The 17,693-nt window shown below is 51.5% G+C and overlaps 9 protein-coding genes across 9 annotated transcripts; 5 read left to right on the top strand and 4 right to left on the bottom strand.

The window, feature by feature from the left end:
- Positions 1–78: 78 nt before the first annotated feature.
- N7498_007452 (uncharacterized protein) lies at positions 79–2,463 on the top strand (the record flags this gene model as incomplete). Its single annotated transcript, XM_058454514.1, has 4 exons — positions 79–370; positions 431–1,265; positions 1,316–1,592; positions 1,649–2,463. The coding sequence occupies exons 1-4, from the start codon at positions 105–107 to the stop codon at positions 2,461–2,463; spliced, it is 2,193 nt and encodes a 730-aa protein (XP_058306763.1). The 5' UTR covers positions 79–104.
- Positions 2,464–2,934: 471 nt separating this feature from the next.
- N7498_007453 (acyl-CoA dehydrogenase) lies at positions 2,935–4,381 on the top strand (the record flags this gene model as incomplete). Its single annotated transcript, XM_058454515.1, has 4 exons — positions 2,935–3,136; positions 3,193–4,108; positions 4,164–4,273; positions 4,335–4,381. 4 exons carry the CDS (start codon positions 2,935–2,937, stop codon positions 4,379–4,381), a joined length of 1,275 nt encoding a protein of 424 aa, XP_058306764.1.
- Positions 4,382–4,917: 536 nt separating this feature from the next.
- N7498_007454 (putative ubiquitin conjugating enzyme (UbcD)) lies at positions 4,918–5,707 on the top strand (the record flags this gene model as incomplete). The annotated part of the gene is made up of 5 exons (XM_058454516.1): positions 4,918–4,961; positions 5,021–5,066; positions 5,242–5,271; positions 5,327–5,510; positions 5,568–5,707. 5 exons carry the CDS (start codon positions 4,918–4,920, stop codon positions 5,705–5,707), a joined length of 444 nt encoding a protein of 147 aa, XP_058306765.1.
- Positions 5,708–6,938: 1,231 nt separating this feature from the next.
- On the bottom strand, positions 6,939–8,037 carry N7498_007455 (kinase-like protein; the record flags this gene model as incomplete). The annotated part of the gene is made up of 4 exons (XM_058454517.1): positions 6,939–7,280; positions 7,465–7,550; positions 7,614–7,900; positions 7,955–8,037. 4 exons carry the CDS (start codon positions 8,035–8,037, stop codon positions 6,939–6,941), a joined length of 798 nt encoding a protein of 265 aa, XP_058306766.1.
- Positions 8,038–8,827: 790 nt separating this feature from the next.
- Positions 8,828–10,051, bottom strand: N7498_007456 (serine/threonine protein kinase; the record flags this gene model as incomplete). The annotated part of the gene is made up of 3 exons (XM_058454518.1): positions 8,828–9,603; positions 9,658–9,762; positions 9,814–10,051. The coding sequence occupies 3 exons, from the start codon at positions 10,049–10,051 to the stop codon at positions 8,828–8,830; spliced, it is 1,119 nt and encodes a 372-aa protein (XP_058306767.1).
- Positions 10,052–11,119: 1,068 nt separating this feature from the next.
- On the top strand, positions 11,120–12,209 carry N7498_007457 (uncharacterized protein; the record flags this gene model as incomplete). Its single annotated transcript, XM_058454519.1, has 4 exons — positions 11,120–11,174; positions 11,225–11,663; positions 11,722–11,966; positions 12,022–12,209. The coding sequence occupies 4 exons, from the start codon at positions 11,120–11,122 to the stop codon at positions 12,207–12,209; spliced, it is 927 nt and encodes a 308-aa protein (XP_058306768.1).
- A 182-nt stretch (positions 12,210–12,391) lies between these two features.
- Positions 12,392–14,149, bottom strand: N7498_007458 (uncharacterized protein; the record flags this gene model as incomplete). The annotated part of the gene is made up of 2 exons (XM_058454520.1): positions 12,392–13,922; positions 13,974–14,149. The coding sequence occupies 2 exons, from the start codon at positions 14,147–14,149 to the stop codon at positions 12,392–12,394; spliced, it is 1,707 nt and encodes a 568-aa protein (XP_058306769.1).
- A 563-nt stretch (positions 14,150–14,712) lies between these two features.
- On the top strand, positions 14,713–14,946 carry N7498_007459 (uncharacterized protein; the record flags this gene model as incomplete). Its single annotated transcript, XM_058454521.1, has 1 exon — positions 14,713–14,946. The coding sequence occupies one exon, from the start codon at positions 14,713–14,715 to the stop codon at positions 14,944–14,946; it is 234 nt and encodes a 77-aa protein (XP_058306770.1).
- A 340-nt stretch (positions 14,947–15,286) lies between these two features.
- On the bottom strand, positions 15,287–16,914 carry N7498_007460 (18S rRNA pseudouridine methyltransferase). Its single transcript, XM_058454522.1, has 3 exons — positions 16,828–16,914; positions 16,359–16,612; positions 15,287–16,302 (listed from the first exon to the last, which is right to left on the bottom strand). Exons 1-3 carry the CDS (start codon positions 16,868–16,870, stop codon positions 15,826–15,828), a joined length of 774 nt encoding a protein of 257 aa, XP_058306771.1. The 5' UTR covers positions 16,871–16,914; the 3' UTR covers positions 15,287–15,825.
- Between the last annotated feature and the right edge of the window lie 779 nt (positions 16,915–17,693).

A 17,693-nucleotide genomic window follows, 5' to 3' on the forward strand; every position in this document is an offset into this window, starting at 1 on the left:
TGCCTCAGGCCACAATTGATTCGGTCGAGAACCAAGTAGCCCAACCCCCGCCTTCTGTTATTCCCCGGGGTCTGCCATGCGGGACTCATACCCGACTTCCCAATATGAAGCGGAATCGCATCTATTTTGATGCCAATGGTGATGCCTCGTCCGCTTCCCCGCAAGGCGGAGTTACCTCGGAGGACCATTCGCGGGCGCCAGACCATGTCCCAAAGATCTCGCGGAGGATACGCGCATGTACTGAATGTAAGCGACACAAGGTCCGATGTGATATGAAAGCAGGTGAGTCGACATGCTCGCGATGTCGGCGCATGGGCCTGGACTGTGTTGTCAACAAGAGTCTTCAGACGCTGCTGGAGGATGAAGCGGAGTAAGTTCTCTCTATTTACTTCGAGTTCCATTCCCAAAGCTAACGGGGCCGGTATCGCAGGTGGAAGACCGTAATCGAGCTGGCAATGACGGACCTTCTTAGGAAGGCCCAACTGCCGGAACTATCGTACTACCAAGCCGGCAATGGAACTATCGACACACCTTCGAGGAAACGAGGTCGGAAAGAATCAACTGTGTCGGTGAAAGATACCCTTGCCATGGGACACCACAGGACCGATTCAACAGGCAATACTGCGGGCAGAGCGACTGGGTCAAGCCCATCAAGCTACACCTTTTCACAACAACAGCCGCAATACTCTATAGATCGCGAGGAAACGAGTGCTACTTCTCTGATCACGGCCCCCATGGGGAGCTTATACGAGGTGACACAGCTCAGTGAGAATCGCGAAAGCTCCCCCGGACAGCAGTCGCCAGATCAGGCATTGGTGACAGATTTTATATCGCGCGGAGTGGTGGACCTACGGGAAGCAGAGGAATTGTTCTACCACTTTGACCAAGTGCTCAACCGCTACCTGTGGGACGGAGCGTTACTGGCACATAAGGATCTGACATCTGCTCGGCGGTCATCATCCATGTTGTGTGCTGCTATCATGGCCGTCACAGCGTTGCATATGCCCACCAAAGAGCGCACATTCGACACCTGCTATACGGAGTTTGCAAAACTTGCGTCCGAGTCAATGCTTGGTCACCACCATACCATGGACGATATTAGAGCCTTGTGTATCGGCGCATTCTGGCTTGCGGATGTGAACTGGAAGCTTTCTGGATACGCGGTTCGCATTGCGACTGAACGCAACTTGCATCAATTCTATCGTAAAGCCGTGGCAGGGTCTCCGGAACATAAGGAGCAAGCCAGGCTGTGGTACCTGCTATATGTATGTTTCTTGCTCGAAGAATCCCTCTCAGGATACTAATAGACATGCAGACCCTTGAGCATCACTTCTCCATCGCATATGGTCGACCTCCAATCATTCACGAGGATCTCGCAATCACAAACCACAACACCTTTACACAATCACAATCCGTATCCCAGGGAGACTTACGACTGCACAGTCAAGTTGACCTGTTCATAATCCTCACCCGGATATATTTTGCATTTGGCCCCGATGTCGACCTCGAAGTACCAGAGAGCGAATTTCCTAAAATTGATCAGTACGACTTGGAATTGGGAGAATGGAAATCAGCATGGCTACCACGACTTTGTGAGTTTGCACTTGCATATTCTCTTAATTTTCCCTTTGCTGACCCGCGTCCACAGTTGGGAGTCGTCATGTCGGCGCATACCCCTACAAGGCCGTCTATATGCACTACCATTTCTCTCGGCTCCAGTTGAATTCGGTTGCCTTGCGTACTTACCACTCTTCGACCTCATCACGAGTTATGTCACCTGAACGCAGAAAGCGGGCTAACATTGCCATTGAGTCGGCGACGGCCACTCTCCAAGTCTGTCTAGATGAGCGTGACATACAAAGAGCTCTGGTTGGCGTACCACTATACCTCCACAGCATGATCACTTTTGCGGCCGTCTTCCTGTTGAAGATCGCAGCCAAGTCATGCTCCAACGGGCCAAACCCGGGCCACGGTCAGCACAACTCGATTGCCTCAGCTGGCTTGCTCGTTGACGTCGGCTACGTGCGGGTCTTGGTCGGTCGGATTGTCGAGATCATGGTTGGATGTAGCCAACGCGCAAGCGAGCGTCACCTGAGCCATCACATCGCTCGAGGTCTGCGGAAGATGCTGACCGGACTCGAGGAGTGGGAGAAGCGGAACAGTAACCCGCAGTCTATGGCGTCGACTCCACAAGAGATCCCCTCCTTGTTCAAGCCAGTTATCATACCCGGAGCCCAGATTTTGGGTGAGCGAGACACCATCTTGAACCATCCACCGCCTCTACTAGGCGTGGCACCGTTGTCTGCCGAGCGCAGCAATGGATTCGAGCCAACCGTGAGCAAACCGGAGCCAGGTCTTTCAGAGGGTTCAATGGACCCGATGATGACGGACCTGTGGGGATTCGACGAAGACTATTTCCCCACGGGCGTGTTTGATTTCCTGCAAAGCCAGATGCCGGCGTAATCGGCATTCGTGGTTCCCCTTGTTCTACCACCCCTCCTTTGTATATAAATAATGACGACCCCGGCTGGTCAATTGCCATGGCAGATGAATATAGGCACTAGAAGGAAATATTACATTACGGTACAGGTGCCACACTTAATATCGGGTGGAGATTCCCCGTGGGCACTGATCGTGGGATGCCGAGCACCGAGAGATAACTGCCGAAAAGCTCCGAGGCGGATGTCTTGCCCACGACTGACATTCAATTACTCGGGTCTTGTATCGAATCGTTTCGCATAAACTAAATCCCTAGCTCCGATAGTCCTGATTTCTTGTCGCCACTCGTTGAGCTCGGTGATTTGCTTCCGCCCCATAATTGCCGAGGTTCGCCGTCACTAGGCCATATTTGATTGAGCTCCCCCGCAACAAACAACCTTGAGAACAAGTTCGAAGCTCCCACTCTCCACTCCCTAAACTCTTCCTCTTCGCACAATGATGAATCGATCTCTACTGCGTGCTGCTGCACGCTCTGTCCAAGCAGGTCGTCCCGTCGTTGGCCGGCGGTACGCTTCCTCGGCCGTCTTCAATTGGGAGGATCCCCTCCTCGCGGAGGAGCTGTACACTTCGGAGGAGTTGGCGATTCAGGACACAGCACGGCAATACTGCCAGGAAAGATTGATGCCACGGGTCCTGGGTACGGCGTTCTCTCTACATCCTGCACTTCAGACATAAGCTAACGCCTCCTTGCAGAGGCCTACCGCAACGAAGACTATGATCGTCGGATCCTTGAAGAAATGGGCGAGCTGGGCTTGCTCGGCGCCTCAATCCAGGGATATGAGTGTGCCGGTGTAAGCACCGTGGCTTCGGGCTTGATCACCAAGGAGGTGGAGCGCGTGGACTCCGGCTACCGGTCGGGCATGTCGGTGCAGAGCTCGCTGGCCATGACGGGTATCTACGAGTTCGGCACAGAAGAGCAAAAGCAGCGATGGCTACCTGGATTGGCCAAGGGCAAGCTGTCCGGCTGCTTTGGCTTGACTGAGCCGAATCACGGTTCTGACCCTGGGTCTATGGAGACGGTGGCCCGCGAGCACCCGACTCAGAAGGGCATGTACCTGTTGACCGGCAGCAAGACCTGGATCACCAACTCGCCTATCTGCGATCTGGCTTTGGTGTGGGCGAAGCTCGAGTCGACCGGCAAGATCCGCGGTTTCATTATTGAGCGTGAGCGCTGCACGCCCGGTTCATTTGAGACCCCTGCGATCAAGCACAAGAATGGCCTGCGTGCTTCTATCACGGGTATGATCCACATGGATGATTGCCCTGTTCCTGCGGAGAACATGTTCCCGGACGTTGAAGGCCTCACGGGCCCGTTCACCTGCCTGAACAGCGCCCGGTTGGGTATTGCTTTTGGTAGTATGGGTGCGCTGGAGGACTGTCTTGCCCGTGCGCGCGAGTACTCGCTCGAGCGCAAGCAGTTCAAGGGCAACCCGCTGGCCAAGTACCAGCTCGTCCAGAAGAAGTTGGCTGACGCGGCGACGGATGCCGCTTACGGCACGCTGGCAGCGGTGCAGGTGGCTCGTCTCAAGGACGCGGGCAAGGCCACCCCGGAGATGATCTCTATGATCAAGCGACAGAACTGCGATCGTGCACTGGTCAACTCGCGGATGTATGTATCTCCTAGTGGCTTTCTGCCCGAACGATGCTAACCATTTCGTTACTAGCCTTCAAGAGATCTTTGGTGGAAACGCTGCCAGCGACGAGTACCACATTGGACGTCATGTGTCCAATTTGTTTGTGGTGCAGACCTACGAGGGTCAGAGTGATATTCACGGTAAGTGGTTGCATGCCCAACCTAAAGGGCCTCGGACTTGGGCTGATATTCCATTCCACAGCATTGATTTTGGGCCGGGCTATCACTGGCAAGCAGGCCTTTGTTTAGAACACGAATTGTATATATACTGTACATCATACATCAAAATAAACGAACTATACAACCGAATCCCATACAAAATAAGGAAGAAACCGAAGCGCGGCCTCTTTCCCAATCGGGACGGGGCGAACGCCTCACCCGCACGTGACATCATCGAGGGGCTCGTATTTTAAATTTGAAATTGAGACCCGATGTGCATGCTCCGCCAAAGCAGCCTACAGGGTAACCTAGTGAATATTATCGAGAAATGATATGATAATACAGAGTCTTACGGTAGTCATCATCCTCGTACGATCTAGCCAAGGTGTATAAAGGACAGCCCTACGCGGGTCCTCACAGTACTGTACAAAGTGTGTCATCCGTGGCGTGTATTGGTAATACCCCCAAAGACACCCGCTCGCCCACTTTCCCCCCCTCTTTCTTCTTCTTTCTCTTCTCTCTTTTCCACACAAAGGCGTATCCGTACGTGTTGCCCACACCGGCCCTATAAATATCGTCCCTCGCTGACCTCTCTCAAGTTTCTTCGTCCTGTCACTCTCGTCGTCATGGCTCTCAAGCGCATTAACAAGGAACTCACTGATCTCGGCCGGTAAGATTGAGCCCGTCGAGCCTTCAAAAGTCTGGAAACTGACTCTCCTCGTTCCACAGGGATCCCCCCTCCTCCTGCTCCGCAGGCCCCGTCGGAGATGATCTGGTATGCTCTATGAAACGCCCTGAATGCCCTCTTGCTCGCTCCCCTCTTTCTCCCCCGTCGTGGCCCCCTTCCTGGTGGCGGCCTTATCGTGCGGCGGGGCAGAAAGTGTTCCCCAGTGCAGATCGGTGGGATGACAGTAATGGATGACTGACAACTTTTTTTTTGGGTACAACAGTTCCACTGGCAAGCAACCATTATGGGTCCTGTAAGTCAATTCTGTCCTCGGTGGGAATGAATTCCGTGATACTAATACTCTCCAGGGTGACTCGCCATACTCGGGAGGCGTTTTCTTCCTCACCATCCACTTCCCTACCGACTATCCTTTCAAGCCCCCGAAGGTCAACTTCACCACTCGCATCTACCACCCCAACATCAACTCCAATGGCAGCATCTGTCTGGATATCCTGAGGGACCAATGGAGCCCTGCTCTGACCATCTCGAAGGGTGCGTACCTACCCATCGAACCTCGTCCCGCACACCACGTGGCTAACCCATCTCCAGTGTTGCTCTCGATCTGCTCGATGCTCACAGACCCCAACCCGGACGACCCGCTGGTTCCCGAGATCGCGCATGTCTACAAGACGGACCGCCCACGGTACGAGGCGACGGCTCGCGAATGGACTCGCAAGTACGCTATTTGAACGGCAAATTTCTCAACAAATCTGCCCATCCCTCCTTTCATCCGTCCGTGACGCAGCCTCTCGATTCTTTCCCGTCACTCCTCTGCATCTTCTTTTCTGTTCTCTGTTAGATTCAGATCCCGCGAAGCCTGGCGTACCGTGGTCGTAGAAACTTTGCAACCTGGTTGTCTTCCATTTTTTTCTCCTTCATGTGTGCGCGTTGCAACTGTTGCTACCGTTTCCTAAACTACGCATTGTCTCTGTGTTAGTCCGGGACATGTCATATCAAACGATCATTATGACCTTTTCCTGCATTCATGGCATCTCTTGACCTTTGACCTGGGTGGTTGAGGGGGTTCTGGAGATCACTGTCTCTTTTGCTGGTTTCTTCCTGTCCTCTAATCGCTCAGAAAAAGAAAAAAGAAAAAGAAAACAACGTCCATTGGTGATAAAAGCCTTTTCTCGGTGTCTTGACAGAAACTTTGCGACGGTGGTAACGGTGCTAGTGGATTTGAATCTCAGGAGAGAAGATGGAGGTGACGGGGTCGACTGGGACTGTGTGCTGGATGGTGGTGGAGGGCTTTAACGATTTTTTTTCTTCTTTGTCGCAGATAGCACAATACAGGCAGGCCCGTCTTATGAATTGGTGAATTGATAGACTGTAGAGAATTGGTACAATGTAGAGGTCCAGTCTCTGGTGTACTCGGATTGGTGGATTTGATATTTCCAGGTCTCCATCATCAGATGTAAGTTCTCTAGCTTCATTGAGTAAACTCTATTGACTCGAAGTATTTTGATATAGCATTGGCAATGATAGAACCAGCTAACGATGCGACATTCATAACCCATGCGAGTGCCGTAAAACACCGGGCGCCAAACTCAGCTACCATTTGCAGATCCAGCTGGGTTTAGACATGGTAAAGCGGCAACTCGCGTTGGCGCGTAACGATAGGCTGATGGCTTTTGCCGTCCGTGAAAAAAAAACGCCTCTTTTAAATTTTGTTTGGGGCGAAGAGCCAACAAATCAATCACTTGGCGTTGCTGCGAACGTGTGACAGTGCTACTTGACGCCCGAGGGATTGGATGTCTTCGCATTAGCTTGAAGCGTGGAAGCCAAGCCCATTTAATTCACTCACCGCACCATTCCAAACACCATAAAGAAAGAAGCGGCCCCAGAGAAGAATAGTTGTTGTTAATAGGCCCCGCTTAACCAAGACTATGGACGATCACTAAGTATCGTTTTGATCCAGGTTCATTCCTCTGAAGTAAACCAACTGTCTTCTAATAGTTCCTGGGCAGAAGGCCGATCTCTTGGGTCAAGTTTCATGACCTTAAGCACAAACCCCTTGTCTTCATTGCGTATCTCTTGTGCGGTCGTGAGATGAAAAGGTCTCATAGTGTCCGGAGGACAGTTTTGCGTGACCCAAATCAGCACTGCTCGTCGTTGTTGGTTTGCTATCTCATCGTACGAAGCAGGAAACGGTCCAAAACACCGATGATGCTTCATGAGGATCTTAAGATCATAATCTTCGTGATCCACAGGGACATCAGGTTTAAAAACGTGGAAGCCCTCGCCATAGAGCAGGCTTGTGAGCTATATAACGGTTAGACCAAGACGTGCGGAAGAAGCTTTCCGGGCGGGAAAGGCTTGCCATTGCCCCAAAAGACCATATATCAGTGGCTGTATCCCATATCATTTGTAGATGAGCCTCCGGGCTTCTAAAAATTGGAGTCCCGATGGAGTCTCCATCACGAGCATAAGCAGAGTCCATGTGCACTGTGCTTCCGAAGTCCGCTAATTGGACCTCTTTGAACCTGGATTCACCCTTTTCGTAATTAACTAACACATTGCTTGGCTTGATGTCTGCAGGTTGACAAGTCAGCGAGATTATAAATGTTAATTACTCAAGAGTTCTAGCAAACTTACCCGTATGAACAAATCCTTCTTGGTGAAGAACAGATAACGCCTCTAATACACGTTGAGCGACGTATTTCACTTCCGTGCGGGCGAGACGTTTTCTATTGGAAGCATGTAAGATATCATCCTCCAGATATTTCAGAACAATCGCCGATGGAGAAGCGGGGTCCTGAACCTCGTCCAGTAGGGGCCGTAGAAGAGGAGATTTGTGCTGAAACCGCAGGAGGATGTCTCTTTCGTTATGAATGCGAAAATGGTTGGCGCTTTTAACGATGAAGCTGTCCTTTTCTTGGTTCCTGCGAACCACAACAGTTAAAAAAGTAATCCTCGACTAGGCTAAGAAAACATACATTGCAAGCCAGACACTCTCGTGAAGTTGCTTGATGATAGTGTATTGGCCCGTCCGCCCTCTGATTATCTGCCTCAGCTTCATCATGACAACATTAAGTTTGTTCCTCCGAGTGCAACGGAACAAGCTTGAGACTATTAAAAGGAGAAGAAAGGAGGGCACGGGAGGAGTGGAGATGAAAGAGCATTATATGCTTGAAAATTTAGGGAATTGATACTACCAACCTCCCCATTGCCGGGTTTTTCGGGCCTCTATACCCTTATTAGGATTAGCTGGATAGAAATATCACCGTTTTGCTCACCGTCTCTATCTCTATCCTTATATGGGCCGGGAGGTCATGAAGAGCAGGGTCCTAGAGGGCCTGGACGCGCCGTCGGAGGTTAGAGCGTGGATCTGTGATGTACTACATCCGGTTAGTTTTGCTGTTCCTGGACTAGCTCCTCAATATACCGTCTTGTCACTTCTCCCTCCGTCGCGTCTCTTCTGAGCTCAGACGATCAGCGCGATTGACCACAAGAGCTAGAACTTGACGGTGATGGTTCCTTTCTCTTTAATCATGTATTTGTTCTTTGTAAATTACTAAGTCCTATATTTCCCCATTCATAATGACTGCTTCTTCGGCCGTCCCTCCATCGTTCACAGGGTAAAAGTCTTTCTATATTTTTGATAAGTAACGGGATGTGATTCTGTTCCTTTCGCAATTCATTACATGATGGTACGTGGCATTGCATACACAAGTCTTCTTTGGGCCAGCTAACTCCGTACTCCGTACTCTGAGTAATCTGACAGTATACATTTAACTTATCATCAACCAGCAGTAGCCATGAAAAGGATCCCAAATCTCCGACCTCCCTCTATAGTAGTCTCGTCCCTCTCAGCTCGCCGGAGTAGTTGGTAACACATGCCTGTGCTCCATTTTGAATCCAAGCTCCGTGGGCTTACTCGAAGTAAGTAGGCGAAGAAGTCCACGCTTCTCCAAGTCCCGGCAGAATTCCTCTTTCGAAGATAGATCCCCAACATAGCGCTTCTGATCGTCTCCCTTAGTTACCTCCACATTGCTCCGCCGTCGGACCCCGAGTCTGGACCATAACTGACGCAGTATTCTGTCTATAGCTGTGCACCACCCCGAAGTGGAGGCTGCTTCGTGGTCCAGTGCCGCGCTTTGTGGTTCCTTAAGCAAAGCCTCTGTATGTGTGGCCAAATCCGCAAGCGTGAGATATTGGTTGTGCCAGCATTTATCGATGATATCGTCAATAAGCGGATCGCCATCGAGCTTCGGAAACTCCATGTCCTGTAGTAAGTCCACGACCTTAGGTCCATGCTCATAAAGATCGTCGGCAAGACATTGATCGTCATAAACCTCAAAACCATAGTTGATCAAGTAGTATAATGAACCGAGGGCGAACTGCTCTGTTCGAGGACCTAGGAGGCCGGCAGTTCCAGGTGTTCCCTGGTCTGCTTCGTTACTATTGAGTAGTCTTCCGTACGGGCAAGGGCAAGTTTCGAAATCTGTTCCGAATTCGGCTGTGCAATCAAAATCCGCCAGTTTTAGTCGGTTACGATCAAGCAGAATATTTTCAGGTCGCAGGTCACCGTGAGCGAGGTTAAGCGATCCGAGGAAAGCAACACCTTGAGCAAGATCGTTCATCCCTAAGTATCTTAGGGAATCAGTTCCTTCCAAGCAGTTATTGATTGTCTACTAACACGACTTTCGTAGGGCCAAGGGCTCCAGCTTTCCCACTTTAATAACCACACGAGTTTCGGGGCCCCGAGTAAGATTGAATTGTCTCCTATACGCAAGAGATATATCTAGAAACGTAGTTAGTAGACACGTTATTGGCATACCAATGGGGGTCGCACCTCTCATATACTCAAGGAAGATTCCGTCTATTGTATAGTGGAAACATTGTACTAGATGTGGGCAGGGCGGATGCCGAGATAGAATCTCATAAACCTTGAGTTCTTTGCGAAATTTCTCTCTCTCTTCCGGGCCGGACTTGGGAACCTTGACCACGATGAGAGGATGGACCTCGTAGACATAGGAGATGCCTCCTCCCCAGACCCAGTGCACACCAGGAAATTGGCGTTGAACATCCATAACAAGGAGTGCAAAGACAGAGGAACATAGAAAGAAAAGAGAGGGAAAGGGGGAGTTGAGGAACGAGGCCAGGGGTATTAGGTCACGCAATCATATGTCTTCTTCCTTAGCAAGCTGCCTCTCGTGAGAATCGAGCAAATTCTTTTCTCCTTTGATCTATTTTATCCAGGTCTACTTCCTCCTTTTTTTAATTTTATACCTTAAAATCATATATTTTTTAACCCCCCGGGGGTTTTCGAGTTCTTAGCCAAACCTGTCCTCGTCTCATCATTGCTTTTTTGCTTTTTCCTTTTTCGGCGCCCCTCAATGATCTCCGCATCGAGATTCTCCTCTTATCTTTCGGAAGCTGTGAGAACACTTCCCCTGTTGTTTGAAGTATGTCTCGCACGGGCATCTCTTTACCAAAGATCTCTATGTAATTTCTACCAAGGGCCTGAGAGCAGCTTGTAGGCCCTGGATGCCTGGTAGATGAGGACGCATCTCCTGTACATGCACCTTATTTGTTCAAACACTATCAAGTTCCAAAAGCTTTTCTTGATATTTACCTCGAAATGATGCATAGTTGGGTGTGTCCTATGGGATATGAACTAGACACGCCATACAACTTGACAACGTTTATATTTTTCCACTATCCTAAAGTCTCCCGCATGATCTACAACTCAAATGTATAGTAGCATGTAGATCCCCACTATAACGTTCGCACTAAATGAAAGTGGTTGTGAATCTCGGATCCGGAGTTCAGGTCGTGTCCGGCAACTCCGCGTCCGACCAAATGCACCGCAATGCTTTTTGTCTTCCCTGTTTTCGAAGGTGGCGAATTGAAATCCAATAAGCCTGAATTGAATTATCTTCTGTCGTAGAACGTGGTCGTAGACATTCCTGATTCCATCTTGTTAGAGAAACGTCATTCTGACGAATCACATCGAACACCGCAATCCTGGAAACTGGAAACTGGAAACTGGAAACTAGCTATTCATACTGTGTAAATATTCTTATCAATCTTGCTCTACTACTTAACAGTGTCGACTTGTAAATACATCCTACTCCCTTCGACTACAGACCTTCACCATGCAAGAAAGAACCGAACGCAGCGCCCGCGGTCCGGAATCGCAGTTCGAACAAGGTAAGCCCGTTCTCCCATTGTTCCATTAGCCACCTTTCTCACAACATCAGGCCACCAAATCCCAATCCAGCACCACAAAAAACCCGGTCTACAGGCTGAGCTCGAGGACCCGAAACCGCAATCGACCCAACTCCCCACCGAAGACAATGGCTACCAAACATACAAAGCAGCTGGTAAATTAACGGGCAAGAAAGCCATTATCACAGGCGGCGACTCGGGGATCGGTCGCGCCATTGCCATCCTGTATGCCATGGAGGGCGCGTCGTGCCTGATTACCTATCTACCGGAAGAAGAGGAAGATGCGAAAGAGACGAAACGACGGGTCGAGGAACTAGGACAAAGCTGCTATACTTTGGCTACAGATCTGAGGGGGAAGGAGAATTGTCGCAAGGCCGTTGAGACCGCGCTGGAGAGATTGGGCGGTATTGATATCCTGGTGAATAATGCGGGGACTCAGAATATGGTCGAGGATATTAAGAGTTTGGAGGAGTGAGTATTTATGCTATATCTTCGTGTTTACTGCTCGTGCTAATTTTGTTGCGTCCAGAGATCAATGGGAAGAGACGTTCGATACGAACATTCACTCTGTGTTTTACATGTCCAAGTACACGATGCCGCATCTGAAGAACGGCTCGACGATTATCAATTGTGCTTCGGTGAATTGCTACATTGGACGCCCTGATCTTATCGACTATACTGCGACTAAGGGCGCAATGGTCGCTTTTACGAGGGCGCTCTCTAATCAGCAGGTTGGGAATGGGATTCGTGTTAATTGCGTTTGTCCTGGACCAGGTAAGCGGACATTCAATTGTTCCCCCGATCTTTGCAACGGCTAATATGTGGCTAGTTTGGACTCCTCTTATCTCCGCGACTATGACAACGGAAGCAATGGAAAATTTCAGTGGAACGCCGATGGGTCGTCCGGGACAGCCGAGTGAAGTTGCTACCTGCTTTGTATTCCTTGCTAGCCAGGATAGTAGTTTTATCTCTGGTCAATCCTTGCATCCTAACGGTGGAGTGGTGGTTAACGGATAAGTATTCTTTGAGTTATGCAAAGTGACTTATGCAAATGTCTGAATTGTATCTATCTATGAAACGCAAACCATATCCATGCAAATATTAATATGAACTGTCATCTTGTTGGATGAATGCAAGAAACGACGCACTCGAGTAAAAGGAAAGTCACAAAAAAAAGGATATGCAAGAATTGAATGCAATTAAAACGCAACCTGGCTCCCCTGTCGACTCGGTGCCTTACTTCCACCAGCCTTGATAGTGCGCTGTGACGCCCGCGAGACCTGGCTTATACTATCAGCCGGCCTGACAGGCTCGTCCATCTTCGATCTGGACGAGTGCTTCGAAGTCTTCGAATGGCTAGAGCGATGGGAGTGGCTGGATCGGCCCGGGCGGCTTCCAACCTGACTGATCGAGTCGTCCGGTGTGACGTGCGAGTTGACGTCCAGGTCGATCACGCTGTCGGGGAGGGGTACCTCGCGTGCTGAGACGTACGATTTGTTGCCGTGGCTTGGGCTCGCGCTATAGTATGTGGCGGAGGACCCGGTTGGCAGTGGGATGTTCCGCGCAGTGCGGTTGGATGAGGTTGTGCTGCCATTGTCGAGGCCTTTGGATTGTGATTTGGAGGAGTGGTGGCTGGAGCTGGCGCGGTAGATCTGGGAGTGTTTGCTGTGCGATGAATACGTATCTCTGTCGTCGTGGCTGTGTCGTCTTTGGATGCTGTGTTGCGATGCTTTGATCGTTGATGCGGAGTGCACACTGCCGGCCCGCGGCTTGTCCGCTGCGTAACTGCTGATGAAGGTGCTCGGGCTGCATGGGTGGCGCTGCTGCGAGCTGTGGCTCGGTGGGGGATACTCGATTGCTCGTAGAGGCATGTCCTCGGGGATACTGAAGACGCTTCCGTCCGAGGCGCGTCGACCGCTCTCGTCGAGGAAGAACCCGGTGCCTTCATAGATGGTACTGGCACGCGGGTTCTTGGAGCTGACGCTGCGCGTGACCGTAGATCTGGGGCCTGATGCGCTGGTGTAGACGCTCCGAGTTGGAGGAGCCTCGATGGCCCTCAATTGCTGTTGATATTGGTCCTCCCTGTGAGAAGAAACCTGGGACGGCGCCGCCATAAGCTGGTGGGATTCGGGTGTATATTGCGGAGCTTCCTTGGTGCCCTCCTTGGTTGACTGGGAGTCACCCTTTACCATTGCATATGCAATGGCCGCACCAGCAGCTGCACCGATCAGAGTTCCCACAATGGTTTTGGCTGCCCTAGCACCATCGTCGGCTTTCTGGGCCGTTTGTGTCGTATAAGAAGGCGGCGGACCCTGAGACCTGTGGGAAACAGCACTTGGTGCAGCTTTCGAGACTGCAGTCGGGGCTTTCGAGATAGCAGTCGGGGCCTTCGAAACAGCACAAGACCTAGCCTCGGACCTGGAAGGCGCAACGCTCTCAGCCTTGACAGTGCTGGCTCTGCTCTTGGACACAACCGACCGATTCTCCAGGAGCGCTATCGTCGGTCCTCCAGCTTCTGACGCAACGACCGAAGCACCAGGGCGGTACACCGCTTCGACGCTATTCCCATCGAGGTCAATCACGGCCGCGCTGTAGTAACCCGATATTGAATCCCGTTCTCGAGGCTCGCCATGTAGCTTAGCGCCAGCTTTTACCGCGGCGTAAACGAATGACTGAACGGCTTCTTTCGAAGGGGCTGGGAATGCGACATGGACTGCGCTGACTGCGAGACTGTTGTAGGAGTTAGCCACCGGTCCCTGCGAGCATTATCAAACGACCCACCCGTGCTTTTGTTCGGTGATCCAGAAATCGGCCGGTGCACCTGCCTTCTGGCCGAACCCGATATACTCTTCTACTCGACCAATAAATTGGTAACCCAGGGGCTGGAGACAGGACAGGAAGAAGGATGTTGAGGTGGGCAGGTGGGAGACAGTCAGGGTGAGATGCGAGAGAGGCATGTCGGAAATCGGAGCGTGTCAACGTGCCGGTGTCCAGCACGTACTTGCAAGGATGAAAAGGTGTACAGATGGAAAACTTAAACAGAGTAGGATGGGGAAAAAAGACAACCCCAGCAGTCCACAAGAGAATATATACGGTGAGGAACTGAGGTCTATAAATTCAGGAACTACGATACCCCACCAGTCGCAAGCAGCCAGGGAATACCAGGAACCAGTCGGATGCAGGGAAAAAGGAGAGAGAAACGCCTTGAATCCATAAAAATAGGACCCTCTCTGCCCAAGATGCCACCGGTTATCCGAACTTTGTCCACAGCAGTCGTCCGAAAAAGTCAAGGCCATGGCCAAATTGGGTCCCCCTCTTCTGCGTGGAGCAATATTTGCCAATGCAGGGTGGACCGGTCCGCTTTCTTAGCATCGTGAACAGAACATCCTGCCCGATCGAGCGACATGCGCGTTGGGAGGTGAAACGCTGGTATAGGAGTTAAAGTGAGGCGAGAGCTCAAAATCCCTGCTGCAGTCCTGCTTTAGTCGGAAGTCAGGCCCAAAGGAGAGGGGCCCTGGACATGTTCCTGGCTAGATTCGGTGAGGACCAGTACGAGCTCATTGGGGGTGTGGTCTGCGGGTGGATTTGGGTGGATTTGGTGCCGCTCGGATCTCAAGGGGGCCAGGTCATCGCGGGGACTTTGCCAGGGTGGAGCGGGCTGCCGTGGATTGAGAAGAGTGGGTGGAATTGTCGGTTGGATTCAAGTGCTGGACAAATGGTGAGGCGGGACGTGGTGAAGGTGGAGCAGGGGTAGGCCATTGGAACGCCCATTTGCGAATTGGTTGCGCTGCCTCTGGGCAGTGGTGCTGACCGCCACTATGGACGTGGTTTACGAACGCTTTTTGAGTCATCTAGTCATCTCATACTCATCTTCGGATCCCCGTGGAACTAGATAGTCGTGAGACTCCGGGCACGAGTACAGCCCCCGGACGAAACCGGGGAATTCATTCGCCCACAAAGAAATGCATAGTTCCGAGTAGCTGCATATTTAGTCACAAAGTGAGGCAAGACGCATGCCACGTCGAAGGCCACAGAGGTATACAAAGGTACGAGATAGTCGGGACTACTCTATAGGAAGCAACCTTGGAAGAAATGAGCAACCGAAAGTCATTGTATTTCACACAGTATGTGCCTAACCACAGGAGCAAGGCTCCTCTATATGTTCACTTTTTCTGGTCTCGCCACACTCGCGGGCTGAGAGCTCTGATTCAGGACTGGCCGGCGAAAAGGAACCAAATGCCATCCAGTCCGAGTGTCTCTTTGTCGAAGGGGACCCATCCAAGTGCCCCCCTTAGCATGCTGCTAGAGCAATATCGACGCTGGTCGTCCCGTTCTCGAGCATCCCGACAGTCAATGGATCTTCAAAAAACACAAAATGAGAAGAGTAGATAAATGGGAGTCTCGGGACGGCAGCCGAAAAGGGAAAAAAACAGAAATTGTCGAAATTCATGTACCGGAGACGGACCCGTTGGTCAATGGATCGAAGGCCAAGCTTGGAACCCCGACCCGTTGTGTCAACTCGTCGCAAGGAAATTCGTTTGGATTCATGGCAATTCCGGGGAATATGCCGAATCTGCGCACGGAGGGGCAGAAGAGGCGCGCTTACAGCTGCGCAATTTCAGCCTGATGCCGCTCACAGAATGTCCCACACCTCTTCCGCCGCGTGGCAGAACTTGCTGCAGGCCACACTGGCACTCAGACTGTAGTTGCTGATACTGATGGTGTCATCTTTGAACGAGTCGGCAAAGTCGTCGTGGCCCTTGGCCATGGCACCGACGAAGATTGCAATGCTCTCCTTGGGACCCAGCGACTCGATGTAGTCCTTGGTGCGGACCACTGGGGCGTCGAAACTCATCGTCACCTTGCGGCAGTGCGGGGGCAGGTGGTCGGTAATCGGGTTCTTGATGACCTTGAGGAGCTTCTCCTGTGAGTTGGTGGAGCGAATCGACAGGCGGTGGAGCAGCTGGACCATCAGACCGGCGAACCGCTTGAAAGTTCTGGGGATGCGGACGGACGGGTTGACCTCGATCAGAACCCCCTTGGCCGTGTGGATGAAAATTTGAAGGCGGCCAGCCTTGTTGACGGGGGAGTCCAGAAGAGTGAGAAGGCACTACAGAAAAAACTGTTAAACCGCTGTAACTCGATGATGCACATCACAAATCCTACCTGGTGGGTGATATCCGGCCGAGCCTCGCTGATATCCCGGTTCATCTTGCGCATGATACCGATGTGCTCATCACTGTTCAGCAGAGAGTACTTCTCATCTTTGCCACCACGGCCGGCGGAGGCACGGTAGGTTTCCAGACTGGCATTGGAAAGAATGACGATCAAACGCTGGGTGTCCTTGTCGTGTGTGGGAATGGCGACATGCTGCTCCGCAACGAGTTGAGGCAGCTCGGGCGGAGGGCACGACTGGGTCCCTGGGGGTACGGTATAATTAGCCATGTTCAAATCCTGCGGGCCTCGGTATGGCATGAGAAACGGAGAGAAATAGGATTGACGGAGCCAGGTCGTTTGACGAAGTCACTGCCGGCGATCCTGGGTATCCGTTGGATATTTGGGGGGGGCCTCGGCCTGGAAAAGGTCGAGAACGGGAGGTTCAGGACGAAATCAAAAAGCAGATTGGTGTACTAACTCGCGCGCTTTCTCTTTCCTGCCACTGATGCGTCGTCCGACATGGTTGAAGATATGAGGAGTGAAGTTGGGGGAGAATCAGAAGAGATTTTTGAGTTGACTCGGGCTCCCGTAAGACGGTTCCGCGGGACAAAAGCGGGACCAACACTTGACTTCAGGACAACAAAGGTTCGTTATCCGGTACAGACGAGATGGAGAAATCGGTCCCATTAAGTATTTAAATAGATCCTAGCTCTACGCTAAAAAAGGCCCTTGAACTCAAAGACTTGTCAGAGCAGATCACCGACTTTGGCGGGGGATCCTCTCAAGCACTCGGGGTACCGGCGAGCTTACCCTGCACGCTACTGCATCACGATGGTGAGCAGTGCAGCCGGAGTTATATAATCCGCTTTGTCTGATTAACTATCCTTCAGCTATGATAGTGATCTGTACGAGTTTCTTTTAAGTGTTCCGGGGCAGGGTTACACCTTACACGACCGTCTACCTTTTAAATGTGCGGGCTCCGCTCGAAGTGATTGGCAGGAACGGATCTGCGACTCCTGTTACACACGTGCATTGCCCGCTCGAAAGGGAGGGCTCGCGGGGCGCCTTGTACAAGCACCCATGGGTGCAGGTGCAATGAATCTGTACCTAGTAGAGGGGATTGGGATTGCCGTGTTGGACTTCCAACATCGAAGACAATGGAATCGCAACCGCCGGAGTCCGCAAGATCCAGACACCTTGAGTGGTGAGTTGATTTGAGGTGGTACGGGCAGGGCCACCAACTCAGCGGAGCCAAATGAAGCCAGTTCCTCGTGCCAATGTACTGTAGTGCCCGTTGTACCCGTGCCCGTTGTACCCGTGCCCGTTGTACCCGTGCCTGTCATG

Source organism: Penicillium cinerascens (genome assembly GCF_028974065.1).
Source record: "Penicillium cinerascens strain IBT 15544 chromosome Unknown contig_9_segment0_segment0, whole genome shotgun sequence".
NCBI classification, from domain to species: Eukaryota; Fungi; Ascomycota; class Eurotiomycetes; order Eurotiales; family Aspergillaceae; genus Penicillium; species Penicillium cinerascens.